The 15205-nt window shown below is 58.0% G+C and overlaps 1 protein-coding gene across 1 annotated transcript in view; it reads left to right on the top strand.

The window, feature by feature from the left end:
- The window catches only part of LRP5 (LDL receptor related protein 5), a 124199-nt gene that overhangs the window by 99843 nt on the left and 9151 nt on the right, over window positions 1-15205 (top strand). Inside the window, 8 exon segments of the mRNA XM_070360255.1 lie at window positions 640-848; window positions 2305-2495; window positions 3127-3336; window positions 6711-6836; window positions 10369-10605; window positions 12827-12937; window positions 14318-14554; window positions 14817-14956. Of these exon segments, the coding sequence (XP_070216356.1) occupies window positions 640-848; window positions 2305-2495; window positions 3127-3336; window positions 6711-6836; window positions 10369-10605; window positions 12827-12937; window positions 14318-14554; window positions 14817-14956 (1461 nt within the window).

The following is a 15205-nucleotide window of genomic DNA, read 5'->3' as shown; positions in this document are numbered from 1 at the left end:
TAGACTGCAGCATCCCAGGCTTCCCTGTCCTTCACCAACTCCCAGAATTTGCTCAAACTCATGTTCATTGAGTTGGTGATGCCATCCAACCATCTCATCCTTTGCTGCCCCCTTCTCCTTTTGCCTTCAATCTTTCCCAGCATCAGGGTCTTTTTCAGTGAATCAACATGTCACATCAGGTGGCCAGAGTATTAGAGCTTCAGCCTCAGCATCAATCCCTGAGTACTTTAAAAGACAGCAAGACTTCAGAGTCTTAATCCAAAAGCCTGGGTCTAAGGAAACAAGAAGGGAGGCGATGCCTTGAGCCGGGGGCCTGCGATCCTGGCTGACCACTTGGCTGCCTGCTGGTCCCCCTCTCTGCGAGCAGGCCCAGGCTGGCCGGCCGGGGTGGGGTGGCTACCATCTGGGTCCTGTGCCATCACCAGTGGCCGGGCCTGGCCCAGAGCTCATGGCAAGAACTCCCCTGAAGGCTGTCAGGGGAGCCCCTTCACTCGCGGGTGGACGTGTGGACAAGAGCTGGTTGGAAAGCCAAGGTTCCAAACAGGGTTGAGATCTTGACGCTCACTGTGGACTGGGGCGGAGGCCTCCGCCCTCCCCGCCGTGTCTCCAGCGGATGCTCATTTCTTTACCGTCTTACAGCCCTTCGTTCTGACCTCTCCAAGCCAAAGCCAGAACCCAGACAGGCAGCCGCACGACCTCAGCATTGACATCTACAGCCGGACGCTGTTCTGGACGTGCGAGGCCACCAACACCATCAACGTCCACCGGCTCAACGGGGACGCCATGGGCGTGGTGCTGCGGGGGGACCGCGACAAGCCGAGGGCCATCGTCGTCAACGCTGAGCGCGGGTGCGGGGGCTGTCCCTGTAGGGGTGCGCTGGGCGCCCCTCCCGTGCATGCTGGCCTCTCGGGCCAGGAGGGATCTTCCACCCCCAACACGCCCATCCGTCAGGAGCTCCCCAGCGTCCCTGCCACCACAGCCAGGGGTCGGCGGGGCGAGGAAACAGCAGCTCATTCCCAGTCGTGGGGAGGAGGCAGAGACACCCAGAGACGGCCTGGACTGAAAGCCTATGCAGGGGTGGGGGCTTTGTTGAGAGACACAGGCAGGATGTGAGCTCTAGTTCATAGGTGTCAGACCATCCCATCAAATTTGAACCCTGTACAGCCATCCCTTCCATAGCACCCCAGGTGGTGGCAAGTTATTCACTTGCATAGGCCCCGCCACGGGGAGGTCACTACCTGACCTGGAGCTTCTTCCTTCCGTGAAGCTCCCTGACGCTCTGCCTGTCAGCCCTCAGGTTCTCTGGTAGGCTGAGACACGTGGAAAGATGTGGAGGGTCCTGGAGGCAAGGACCAGGGCAGGGGGGTGCCCGAAGCCCCATGACATGAGGTTGGGAATGTTTGGAGGTGGGAGGCAGGAGCATGGTGGTCACCCCAGATACCCGCAGGGCTGGCCATTCAGAGCCAGAGGCAGACCTGTCCAGGCACTGTGTGCTGGAGCTTCTCCCAGGGGCTGTCGTGCAGACCCGAGTTCAAATTCCGATTCCATCACTTACTGCCTGTGAGACGTGACCTCCCAGGGACTTAGTTTCCTGGTGAAGAGAGTAGGGAGTACCAGCCGTGCAGCACCCAGGGGCTCAGTCAGTGCTGGTGGTTCTTCAGGAACCAGAGGAGGGGCCGCCACAAGTGACCACAAACCGGGGGCTTCAAACACAAAGGCCTGTTCTCCTGTGGTTCCAGGGGCCAGAGTCAAGGGCAGCGAGGCCGTGCCCCCACCGAAGTCTGAAGGGGAGGCTACTCCCTGCCTCTCAGCTCGGGGGCCCTGGGTGCTCCTAGGCTTGTGACCACGTCCCTCCACTCTGTCTGCGTCATCACATGGGCTCCTCTCTGTGTCCCGTGGCCTCTTCTCTCTCTCTTAAGGCCACTCTCACTGGTTGAGGACCCTTGCACAGCATGTGGAATCTTAGTTCCCTGACCAGGGATTGAACCTGTGCCCCCCCTGCAGTGGCAGCTCAGAGCCTCAACCATCTGGGACTGCCAGGGAAGTCCCAAGGGTGGCCTCATCTTGATCCTTAATTACATCTGCAAACACCTTGTTTCCCAGTAAGGTCACATTCCGAGGTTCCAGGTAGCCATGTGGTCTTGGGGGACATTCTCCGGCCCCTCCAGGGTGTGGCCTCTCACCTCCGGGGGCCGGGGTCATGTGGCTGCTCGCCTGCTGGACGTCCGCAGGGTCAGGGCTGGTCTCTCGGGCTTGGCCAAGGACGGGCAGGGCACAATGGGTCCTCACTGCCGCCCTCCACAGGTACCTGTACTTCACCAACATGCAGGACCGTGCTGCCAAGATCGAGCGCGCCGCCCTGGACGGCACGGAGCGCGAGGTCCTCTTCACCACAGGCCTCATCCGCCCCGTGGCCCTCGTGGTGGACAACACGCTGGGCAAGCTCTTCTGGGTGGACGCCGACCTGAAGCGCATCGAGAGCTGTGACCTGTCAGGTACGAGGCCTGGGGCCTCCCTGGGGATTGGTCCCTCGGCAGCCACCCTGTCTGACCTGCCGGGAACACCTTCCTGGTCATCGGTCACACGCCACAGTCTCTTGGGGGCCTGCTGCGAGGAGGCACATACGGTCTCCCAGCCACATTCCAGGATATTGGACCCGAATGATTCCTGATCGGTAGAGTCCAGGGAGGCTCAGAAAGGGTGAGCCAGCTGCCTGGGGCCCCCAGCGTGGGGTGGAGCAGGAATCCTGTACCCTTCGCCTCCAGCGCCCACACTTACAGCTGCTTGGCCATGGCTGCCTTAGTCTGGGGGCCCTGGCCTGGAGAGGAGCAAGAATGACAGCTTGGAGGGGCTTTTCTGCCAGAAGTTGGGGTGGGCTGGGGGAAGGGGAGGCACCGTGTTTTTAGGGGATCAGCAACTTGGGTCCATGGCTGCGGTTACAAGGCCAACCCAGGTGGAAGCAGGGCTGACTGAGAGGAGGTCTCAGGTCTGCCTGCTTCCAGGGAGCGTGCCCAGCCTGAGCCTGGCGTCCCCCAGGCTCCCAGCAGCTCTCCATTCTCCCAGAGTGAGCATGGGCTGAGCTCTCGGGGTCAGCCGCCACTCAGGGGGCGCTTATCCCTCTCGCAGGGGCCAACCGCCTGACCCTGGAGGATGCCAACATCGTGCAGCCCGTGGGCCTGACCGTGCTGGGCAAGCACCTCTACTGGATTGACCGCCAGCAGCAGATGATCGAGCGTGTGGACAAGACCACGGGGGACGCACGGACACGAGTCCAGGGCCGTGTTGCGCACCTGACCGGCATTCATGCTGTGGAGGACATCAGCCTGGAGGAGTTCTGTACGTGAGGGGTGGGCAGTGGGGCTGTGCGGGGGCCCCCGAGGGGAAGGAACGCCTCTGCACGGAGCACAGCAACCCCTGGACTGGCTCCCCTGGAGAAAGGGAGGAGGGCGGACCAAGGCGAGAGTAGGGCTGAGGCCGTTTTCTTTCTGGCTTTGTCTGGGCCCAGTCTCGGTGACCAGAGGCCACCCTCAGGCCCTCACCCCATCCCCTTCTCCATCAGCAACAGATTGGACCACTCTGATTTCTGTTTCTAGCTCTCGAACCCACTCTGCTTTCCAAGTGCCTGCGATGAGATTTGGCCCAGCTTTAGATGAATCACCCTTTAGATTGACTCTGAATCAACCGATTAGTAACCTTAATTACACCTGTATGTCCCCCCACCAAGAAAGGTGATAAAACCATGGGCATGACACTCATCGCATCTTCCCTAGCTGGGGAGCAGGGTGGGGAGTTTGGGGGGCACTTTAGGATTCCGTCCACCACAGCCTGGCTGTGTCCAGGAGCCTGAGAGGGGATTGTCTGTAATCAGGATCTGTGGCTCCTCCACCCGGTCCTTGGCTCTATGTGGGTGTGGAGGTGTGTGTGCGCGTGTGTAAGTGTCTGCCTGTCTGTCTGCTTGCTTTTCTCTCTCTATTCAGTACGTACACGGCACCGAGCGGGCTGCTCGCTGAGTGAGCAGGGCCTTCGCTGCCCTTGTCTTGTGACACCCACGGTCTGGCCGCCGTCCAGGCCCCAGGGCTGCCCAGCCTCACCCCAGCCCCTCCCTGTCGGCGTTGCCTCGGCCACACTGCATTGTGACTCTTTTGTACCCCAGCCCTGTTTTCAGTATATTATTATATATGTTATTTCACAATAATTTATAATTTCAAATGAGATTATATTTTACAGCTGACAAAAGTAGAACTCAGTAAGGGTATTGCTTCCCCTGTCACCCAGCCAATAAACCCAAGGGGGCTTGAATTTGCAACCAGAGCCCAGGCTTTAGCCACTTGAGTTTTTTTCTGTTAGGCTTCCTGCTCAGAATCAGGGACATGACCTCCGAACCGGCCACTTCTTTGTTGACTGCTCGGTGGCAATTTCTGTGGTAATCAGCTGGGTCCCAGATAAGTGAAGTCACCAGGAAACTAGCTTCTAGATAACCAAGGTGCCCCATGCCTATGGGTTAGCATGCTTGTGTTCATCTGGCCTCTTAGTCCATGCTCAGCCAAGTCACGGATTCCTGGGTGTCACTGGCAGATGGTCAGAACGGTGAATGCCCAGCCCACAAAGGTCAAGACCCACTGCCTACTGGTGTCGGCAGAAAGCCAGGGGCACTGACCGGCGCTCCTTGGAACCAGGGCCGGGAGGGCCAGGAAATGCTCAGTGAGCAGGTTTGAGGTTGGAAACTGGGGACATGTCTGTGAGCACCAGTGCGCGGGCTCTGGGGTGACATGGAGAGGCTCCTCGTTTTGGGTAAGCGTAGGAAGTCCTTCGGCGGGCTCTGCCATGTTGATCTGGGACGTGGGCCACCCATCTGCGTCCGCACACGATCCCACAGCTAACCTCTAAACCAGGGGTGGCACTCTGCAGCTTGTGGGTCCCTGTCATCCTGGCTGCCTTTGCCCTGCAGCTGGCTGACCGGGGGTCACACCGGTGGCCTGGCCTGTGAAGCCAGAATTATTTACTTTCTCATTTTTTATGGAAAAAGTTGGCTGACCCTGCTCTCAACTATGACTCTGCCATTTTAAAAACACCTAATCCTTGAGATGGAGGAGGAAAAAAACCATGATTTGCCTTCAGGGGTAGAGGTGAGGAGCCGAGTGTGCTTTGCCATTTCCTCTTACCTGGGGGAGGTCAGCCACCTTCCCAGGCTCCTAACCATTGTCCAGAGATTGGGCACAGGAGGTTAATGGAATTGAAATATTCAAGGTTCCCGGGGTTCACCACCTTTACTATGTTAATTTCCACGTGTATTAGTTTACTGCAGCTGCTGTAACAAGCGACCACAAACTGGGTGACTTAGAGCAGCAGAAATGCATTCTTTCCCGGTTCTGGAGGCCAAGAGTTCAAAGTCAAGGTGCCTCCAAGGCTGTGCTCTCTCTGGAGGCTGGGAATGAGGGGCTGAGGGGATGGGGACCAGGGGGATGCAAAGACGGTTCACGGCTACAGGTGTGCTTGTGGCTGCACCATTGGGGCTGGGAATGAGGGGCTGAGGGGATGGGGACCAGGGGAGGTGTGCGGTTCACGGCTACAGGTGTGCTTGTGGCTGCACCATTGGGGCTGGGAATGAGGGGCTGAGGGGATGGGGACCAGGGGACCAGTTCATGGCTACAGGTGTGCTTGTGGGTGCACCATTGAGGCTGGGAATGAGGGGCTGAGGGGATGGGGACCAGAGGTGTTGCTACAGGTGTGGTGGGTGCACCATTGGGGCTGGGAACGAGGGGCTGAGGGGATGGGGACCAGGGGGAGGCAAAGACGGTTCACGGCCACAGGTGTGCTTGTGGCTGCACCATTGGGGCTGGGAACGAGGGGCTGAGGGGATGGGGACCAGGGGGAGGCAAAGACGGTTCACGGCCACAGGTGTGCTTGTGGCTGCACCATCGCAGCCTCTGCCATCACATGGCCTCTCCCCTGCCTTCACCTCTTGCCTGCTTGCACGCTAAGTGGCTTCAGTTGTGTCTGACTTTGCGACCCCATGGACTGTAGCCCGCCAGGCTCCTCTGTCCATGGGACTCTCCAGGCAAGAATACTGGAGTAGTTGCCATGCCCTTCTCCAGGGGATCTTCCCAACCCAGGGATTGAACCTGCATCTCCATGTCCCCTGCACTGGAAGGCAGGTTCTTTACTGCTAGCACTGCCTGGGAAGCCCTCACCTCTTAGGCGCTCTCTTATAAGGATACTTGTTAGTAGATTTAACGCCCACCCAGATACTTCAGAATTAGACCCCATCTCAAGATCTTTAATGTGATCACATCGTTTGCAGAGACCCTTTTCCCCAGTAAAGGTCACATTCTCAGATTCCGGGTGTTAGGATGTGGACATATCTTTTGGGGGGCCCACCACTAGCCCACTACACCGTGAGAGAGACACGCAGGCGGGCGGTGTAGCATGATGGTTGTGGGCACGGTGGGAGCTGGTGCAGAAGGCTGGGGTGTGACGTCAGGAAAGTTCTAGATGTGCTCTTGGCCTCCGCTTCCTCATTGGCAAAATGCAGCGTCCACAGAAACAGACTCGCCTGGCTGCCCTAGGAATGAAGTGAGAGGGTTGACTGCACCCCTGTGGGAGTGCCAGTTATTGTGAGGTCTGGCCTGGCCCTCACCGCCTCCCTCCTCTAGGCTGAAGTCCTGAGACTGGAGGCAGAGTCCGACCCCCTCCTTCTCTTCTCTCCACAGCAGCCCACCCCTGTGCCCGCGACAATGGAGGCTGTTCTCACATCTGTGTCGCCAAGGGTGACGGAACGCCGCGCTGCTCATGTCCGGTCCACCTCGTGCTCCTGCAGAACCTGCTGACTTGTGGTGGTAGGTGTGAGCTTGGCACTTTCTCTTGGGACACTGAACAGGGACCTGGGTTCTCTGCCTGCCAGGTTGTTGCCTGGCATTTTTTAAAAATCCATAGTCCCTGTGGTATCTAGTGTTCAAAGCAGAATGTCTTGTTATTTGTTTTCTTCTCTAACATATGCATTTCAAGCCTTTGAATTTCCCTCTAAGCACTGCTTTAGCTGCATCCCACAAATTTTGATGTTGGATGGCATCACCAACTCAATGGACATGGGTTTGAGCAAGCTCCGGGAATTGGTGATGGGCAGGGAAGCCCGGCTTGCTGCAGTCCGTGGAGTCACAAAGAGTGGGACATGACTGAGTGACTGAAGAACTGAACAAATTTTGATAAATTGTATTTTCATTTTCAGTTAGTTCAAATATTTTAAAATTGTTCTCAATAATTTTTTGGCCCTGGTGTTATTTAGAAGTGTGTTGTGTAATTTCCAAATAGTTGGAAATTTTCTAGCTATTTTTCTATTCCTGATTTCTAGTTTAATGCCACTGTGGTCTAAGCGTACACATATGATTTCTAGCCTTTTAACTTTGTTCAGATATGTTTTCTTCCCCAGCATGTGGCCTGTCCTTGGTGAATACTCCTTACGAGCTTGAGAAGCTATGGCATCTGCTGTCGGGTGGAGTGTTGCTCTACATGTCGTTAGATCCAGTTGAGGGACAGTGCTATTCAGGTTGTCTGTCCTTCCTTCCTGCTTCTGCTGTCAGTTACTGATGGAGGCGCTGAAATCCCCGATAATGGATTTGTCTAATCTTTTAGTAGTTCTGTCTTTTCCCCTGCTTCTACCCTTGACCGTCTTCTTTCCAAAGGCTGCACGGGGAGTGGTTAAGAATGTAAGCTTTAGGGTCAGCCAGACCTGGGTTCCAATACCAGCTTTGCCACTTCCCAGCTGAGTGACCCTGGGCTGCTCACTTACCTCTCTTATCCTCCACTTCCTTTTCTGTGAAATAGAGAAACAGAGAGCATTTATCTGACGGGTTGTTATTAGTAACCGAGTGCTTTGCATGGTCCCTGACACATGGCACACGGGAATGCCAGCTGCCACTAGTCATGAAGATGGCAGCAGTAATAGAAAGACTGAACTGTCACTGACACCGTGATGAAACTCAGTCCCCAGGCTTCCTCTCCTCTTCCTGCAGGTCCTCAGGTGACCTTGGGCATGTTGTTCCTGTGTTCCTTTCCTCTCCTGTCCTCTGAGCTCCAGGGGTCTGGTCTTTCCCTGCCCCTTACTTCTCACCCTCACCCCCATCATCCCCACGCCTTGTCCCACACATGGCACATTTCAGGGAGCAGGACCACGGGCCTGTCTTTATGGAGCTTTCTCCTGCCCCACTTCATCACTGTAAACCCCAGAGACCCTGGCCAAGAAGAGGGGGGCCCTTTGATGACTGTCCGCTGGCGGGGACACCTCAACTCTCCTGAGCTTCCTGTGGCCTTTCTCTGAGTTCCAGCCCCAGGGCCCACATGGCTTTGTGGCCTGAGAGAGGCTTTGCAGCTCGCACAGACATGCAGACTGCCCTGGAAGAGACGGGGCCTGGGGAGAGAGCTGCACCAAGTGCTCAGCTCGCCCTGGGACCCCAGCTCTGGGTTTCCCCACCGGAGGACGTGCCCCCTCACCCTTCCTCAGGGCCTAGGAGGCTTGTGTTCACTGTGTCCCCATCTCCATTCTTCCCCGGCCTCTTCTCTGGGGGCTCTCAGAAGGTCAGGGGCTCACGGAGGTCCCCAGGAGGTGCCATGGAGCCTCGTGCCTCATGCAGTGACCCAGACGGGCAGGGCGCGGCCCGCGATGCCAGCGTGTGCTCCGCAGCGTCCCTGCTGTGCGAGCCCAGCCCAGCCAGGCGCTCGCGCATGCGCACATACTCACTCTCGCACGTGCACGCGCACATGCTTGCCCTGCTCTGTTACTTCTGGGAGGAAGCGGTGGTCCAGGCAGGCTGCTTCTGTTTTAGGGACAAGGAAACGGAGGCCCTGGGAGGTTGAAGGTTCCTCAGGTTGCCCAGCTGCTGAGAGGAGCCTGGGTTCATCCCCAGGTCCGTGCACACGTACATACACACACATACACACACACACACACACACACCCCCACCCTGTCCCGTCTTGGCTCTCCAGCAACATCTGCCAGGAATAGGGGCCCTTCAGGAAATCAGAGCCTGCCCCACATGGACCCTCTTCCTCCTGGCTGGGCTGTGGGGGTGTCCAGGCAGTGGAAATAGCGGTCAAAGGCACAGGGCCTTTGATTGGAGTCCAGGAGTGGGGCGTGGCCACCGTCCACACACAGCTTTCCGTGGCCAGCGTCCCTGTGTTCCTTGGCAGCTCACTGCGCACACATCCGTCTTTGGCTTCTTTGTCCCCGGTGTGTCCTCTGTGGCCAAACGCAGTGGGAACAGCGGGATTGTGTTCGTTTTTGCTCACAACTCTCCCCCCATCTCGCATTCCCATTCAGTCCAGTGTGGACCCCGCAGTTATGGGGGAGGCACGTGGGTTCCAAATGTTGAAAGGCTTAGTACATCATGAAATCAATACTTCTGTAAAATTGATGGCTTTTTTTTTTTTTTTTTTTTTGGCTATGCTCTGTGGCTTATGCATCTTAGTTCCCCCCAGGGATTCAACCTTGGCTAGAGCAGTGAAAGGGCCCAAGTCCTAACTTCTGGATGACCAGGGAACTCCCAATACCTTTTTCCTTAATCAGATTTTATGGATGTTGATGACTGTTCTTAAACTTGAAATGGAGTTTGGGCTGATTTCTGGGCCTCCAGTTTTCTGGGATTTTCCAGCAGAGGAGGGAGATATGATGACAGGACCCTGGGGAAGGGGGGCAGCCCAGGGGCCAAGGGGCTCCTCCTGAGTGTCTCTGCTGGCACCCTGGCATTCATCATGCCCGTCTGTGTCCAGGCCTCCAGGACAGTGCCCCTCCCTGAGCACTACTGTCCACGCTTGGCCTGCACTAGAGAAGTGGACCCTGAGGGGGGAATGACTTACCATGGCCACTGGCAGGAAGTGGCCCCAGATCTCCTGTCCTTCACCCTCTCAGCTCACCACCCTCCCACGACTCCCCCCCCTTGACTCTGCTCCCCCTCCGATACCCTTACCACCTGCCTTTCCTCAGCCCACCCCTCAGTGAAGGGCCTGGGTCCCCCACCAGCCCCCACCACCGTGCCTGTGGGCTCTCTTGGCACTCACAGTGCTCTGGCCCCATTGCCCCAGATGTGTAATAGGTGTGGGTGCTGACCACTGGCTTTCTGACCCTTCTACTTCCGGCGGGGATGCAGTGGACACGCCGGTGTAGCCAGGCCCTGCACATACCCTGTGCTTTGGGTCTACAGCTTCATGGCCTACTTGGGGCTGGAGGTGGGAAGGCAGACAGGACGCAGGGTAGTGGAGACGAGGTGGATACAGCATGTATGAACTGAGCGTATTCCCCGCTTTGAAAGCCAGACGTGCTTCGCCCAGCTTTTGCTCAAAAGCCGGCGCCCATGACGGTCTTTCTCTGCTCCGCAGAGCCTCCCACGTGCTCCCCCGACCAGTTCGCCTGCGCTACTGGGGAGATCGACTGCATCCCCGGGGCCTGGCGCTGTGACGGCTTCCCCGAGTGTGACGACCAGAGCGACGAGGAGGGCTGCCCAGTGTGCTCGGCCTCACAGTTCCCCTGTGCGCGGGGCCAGTGCGTGGACCTGAGGCTGCGCTGTGATGGCGAGGCCGACTGCCAGGACCGCTCGGATGAGGCGGACTGCGACGGTGAGGCCCCGCCCCCGCCCTCCCGGCCCCGCCCCAGCAAGGCTCCGCCCATCCCCTAGGGCACCCCCTCGCCCTCCTGGAGTTTGGGCTTTATCGGGCCGGGCCGAACCTGAGGAAGGTCACTGTAGAAGCTTTGCCAAGGCTCCTCACCTTGGGAAGGAAAAAATGTTAGTTTTAGGCCCCCTGAAGGCTCCTGGCGTCTGCCCTGCCAGTTTGGCATGAAGGTGGACTGTGAGAATCTATCTTGCCTTCCCTCATTCAGTCAAGAATTTTACAGAAATCCAAGACAAATGCATTAGTCAGCTTGCTTTCCATGGTTTACACCCTGGTTAATTCCCATCCCCAAAGGCAGTGCTGTCCTCCACCAGCGAGTCTGTGGGTTAATGCTTATTTGTGGGTGATTTCTAGCATCCCACTGAACCAGGAGTTACCAGAGAGATTTGTCTGGTCAGCCTGGGTCCACTCTGACCAGCAGGATCTTCCTTTAGACCGTGACAGTGAAACAAATGTCTGTGCTCCCTCTGAGTTTCTTTTATAAATGACCTTCTCCGTTGGTTCCTGCCACATACTGTCAGCACCACGGCCCCATGTTGACTACTACTGAGCTAGCTGTTAATAGGTCTTTCTAGCTGCTACCCCCATAGCCACTGGGTCCTATACTTGGATAACTCAGATTTTATCTGTTCCCTGCCCACTCATGAAAAGCAACCATTCTGTGGAAGATGAAGGCCTGGGGTTCATTCCCCCAAGTGTTTCCGTAAAGCTGCAGTTGTAAAGTCTTTCCAGCTCACAGACCCTTTGAGAACTTGATAGAGACTAGACCAGGATTAGCACACTGTGACCTAAGGGTTAAATCCAGGCCACCACCTATTTTGGTGAATAAAGTTTTGGGTTCATGCTACGTCACCTCAGTCATGTTCGACTCTTTGGGACCCCATGAACTGTAGCCCACCAGGCTCCTCCGTCCATGGGATTCTCCAGGCAAGAATACTGGAGTGGGTTGCCATGCCCTTCTCCAGGGGATCTTCCGACCTCGGGATCAAACTTCTGTCTCTTACGTCTCCTGCATTGCAGGCAAATTCTTTACCATCTGAGGCACCAGGGTAAGTTGGTATTCTTTACCAACTTAGCCACCTAAGTTTTATTGGGACAAAGCTAGGCTCATTCATTTACATATTGTCTGAGGCTGGTGTTGCATGAAAACAGCAGAGTTGAGTAGTTACTGTAGAGACATATCTGTCTCTTACAGGAGAGTTTTCTGAGTCCTGCCTTACACTTGGCCCCAGCTCAGTCTGGTGGCCAAGATCTCGGCGGGTGGCAGGAGCCCTGATTAGGAATCACTCCCTCCGTCCTCCCACTGTGAGAGTTTCTCCTGGTGGAAGGAAGCCCTGGGAGAACAGCAGGCCCTGGTGCAGGCTTTGGGTTCCACCCTGCGTTTCAGAAGCTTCCTCTCCTGCTTGGTGACCAGGAGATCTGCCCACTCATTGCACGGACAGGGTTCCTTGTCTCCAGTTTCGAGCGTGGGGTGCCTGGGCCGGGGCAGGTGGGGAGCTTAGACAGGAAGTCCTGGGGGCAGATGACCGGCGAGCCCCCAGGCAGCTCCCTTCCTCATGGGGCCGGGGCCCTTCCCAGGTCAGCAGGGAAGCAGCAGCAGCTGCAGTGCCCGGCCTTTCTCTTCCGTTTCCCCCGAAAGCCTGAGAGCTGCACTAATTGCTTGCATGGCTAGCCTCTGCCTCTCCGGCTGAGCTCTGCACTCTCTTCCTGACCCCCGGAGCTCTGCGGGCGCATCAGCTGTCCCCTGTCCCGCCTGGTTAGGAGCCTGGCTCCTGTGGGCCATCCACTGACCCCATGACCTGGGAGACAGCCTGAGCTCAGGGGCTGTGGGAGCTCTGGTGCTTTGCAAGCCTGACCCATGGTAGGATCCTGGTGAATAATTACCTCCCTGTGTCATTGAGGTCTCTTCCCTGCCAGCCCGTCCCCAGCATTTCACAGGCCTTGAAAGGGGGGTCATCGAGGGGAGGGTGAAGGCTGGTTTGGCCGGGACGGTGTCCCGACCTGGTCCTCGCAGGGGTCCCTTTGCCTGCTCTGCGTTTGGACCCCAGGCCTCTGCTGCTGGGTCTGGGGTCGCGGGGCTGGGTGCACCTGTTGGTGGTCATCTGCTTAGTGCTCCTGGCTGCGTCATGCCCTCCAGCCTCTCTGAACGCAAGGCCCCTCCTTGCAGCCGTCTGCCTGCCCAACCAGTTCCGCTGTGCCAGCGGCCAGTGCGTCCTCATCAAACAGCAGTGTGATTCCTTTCCGGACTGCGTCGACGGCTCCGACGAACTCATGTGCGGTGAGCTGGCTTCCTGCAGAGGGCGGGGTCAGGGAAGGGGGGCGGTCACCCTGTGCTGGGCTTCTGTTCCAGGACCGTGGGGTCCAGAGGGAGGAAATGGTGAGGACTAAAGAGGCTGGGAAGTCGAGAGTCTCAGGCCTTGGTGGGGGAGTCAGGGAAATCTTCCTGGAGGTGGAGGCAGCTGTGAGGAGGGAGAGACGGAGCTAAGGGGCATTTTAGCTGGGACAGAGGCACAGCAGCAGGCCCCCTTTGAGAAGGCAGAGGTGGGCGGGGCTGACTGTGGTGGGCCAGGCCTGAGTGGCAGGCAGAGGCAGCGGGTTTCTGCCCAGAGACCTCACTTAGCAGCGACTGCCAGACAAGATCGCCTGAGAGGGTCGGGGCTGGGCCCCTTCCCTGGCAGCCTGCTGTCTGGCTGAGGAGGAGCCGTGTGTGGCCCTGTGCAGAAACGCACATGTGCGTGCACACATGCACACATACGTACACACACGTGCTGCATGCCCCTTGAATGACACGGTCTGTACAGTCAGGGGTACCGGGGTACAGAGGATGCAAAATGAGGGCAGTCAGAGAAGACTTCCTGGCGGCAGTGGCTCTTGAAAGGCTGTCAGATTCAGACAGGAAGGGAACTGGATTCCCAGGAAGTGGGGATGTCTCCATGCATCTGGGGATGTGGCCCCTTCGTTCACGGCAGAAGGCCCAAGATAGAGATGACTTATGAATGGGGAAGAAGGGGGGGTCCCCGGGGACTCACTGAGCACTTTCGTACCGTCCCATCAACCCAGGGCAGGCCCCTCAGCTACCACCTCGGGGGAGGTCTGGGGTCCGAGGGCAGCCGCGGGGTTCTGAGCCCTGCTCCTTTGGCAGGCAGGTGTCCACGCTGACCATGTCTGTCTTTGGTCTCCCATGTGACTATCCCAGTTGTTGGGATGATTGTCATCCATAGTCAGGCCTCCTCGCTGGAACCAGCAGCTTTCCTCCCTTTCTCTGGGGGGTTTGACCAGCTGGAGGGGACCGAGTTGATTGTCCCTAGAACCGTTGTGCCGACCTGATGGGGAAGTGAGTGTTCTTTGGACAAGGTTGAGTCTAGAGCCCAGACCGCGAAGCTCCAGGTCAGGGGCGTGAATAGGAGGAGTCGCTGGTGAGGGGCTGGGGGCGGTGGGAGAGCTCAGTCCAGCTGAGGAGGGGCAGGAGGCCGCTGCGGGGAGGCTGGAGGGGGCAAGCCCTTCAGGGGTGCTGCCCCAGCCCCCCAGTAGCTCCACCAGTGGGTGCTGGGCCGGGGCGGGTACGAGCCCTCCAGGGCACACAGCGCCTGCCCCCCCTCAGGAGACCCGCTCCGTTTGGGTTGACGTCCGCCGTCTCTCTCTGCCCGGCCTCCGGCAGAAATCACCAAGCTGCCCTCGGACGACGGCCCAGCCCACAGCAGCGCCATCGGGCCGGTCATCGGCATCATCCTGTCGCTCTTCATCATGGGTGGGGTCTACTTCGTGTGCCAGCGTGTGGTGTGCCAGCGCTACGCCGGTGCCAACGGGCCCTTCCCGCACGAGTACGTCAGCGGGACCCCCCACGTGCCCCTCAACTTCATCGCCCCCGGCGGCTCCCAGCACGGTCCCTTCACAGGTGAGGAGCCTGAGCCCCGTGAGGGCCCTGGAGGAGGTGGAGAGGGTGGTCAGGGCGGGCTGTGGGGCGAGGGGGTCAGAAATGCTCTTTGGACTTGACCTGAGCTCATCTGAGTTGCCCACTGGGGACAGTCGTCACGTGGGGCTTCTTTTTCTGAGCCTGGTTGGGTCTCCTGGGCAGAGGGGCTGGAGAAAGCACTCCGTGTCCGTGGGGCGCCCTGGCCCCTGACCAGGCCTCATGCCCGCTGGCCCCCCTCCCACAGGCATTTCGTGTGGCAAGTCCATGATGAGCTCCGTGAGCCTGATGGGCGGCCGGGCCGGGGTGCCCCTCTACGACCGGAACCACGTCACCGGGGCCTCGTCCAGCAGCTCGTCCAGCACCAAGGCTACACTGTATCCACCGGTGAGTGGGGGCAGGAGGAAGCCCAGCCGGCTCGGGGTCCCCCCCCAACCCAGGACATCAGGGTTTCTAGAATTACCAGCCTGCCGTTCCATCCCTCAGGATGGTGGATGCGTTCACTCCCCTCCGTGTCCTGACCTGTAGTTTTTTCCTTTCTCTTCTTTTATTGGAGTGGAATTGCTTTACAGTGTTGTGCTTCTGCTGTACCACGAAGTGAATCATCTGTGTGTACATTTATTCCCTCCTTCTTGG

Source organism: Bos mutus, chromosome 22 (genome assembly GCF_027580195.1).
Source record: "Bos mutus isolate GX-2022 chromosome 22, NWIPB_WYAK_1.1, whole genome shotgun sequence".
Lineage (NCBI taxonomy): Eukaryota > Metazoa > Chordata > Mammalia > Artiodactyla > Bovidae > Bos > Bos mutus.
The sequence above is the reverse complement of the archived record's forward strand: the minus strand, read 5'-3'. Positions and strand labels throughout refer to the sequence as shown.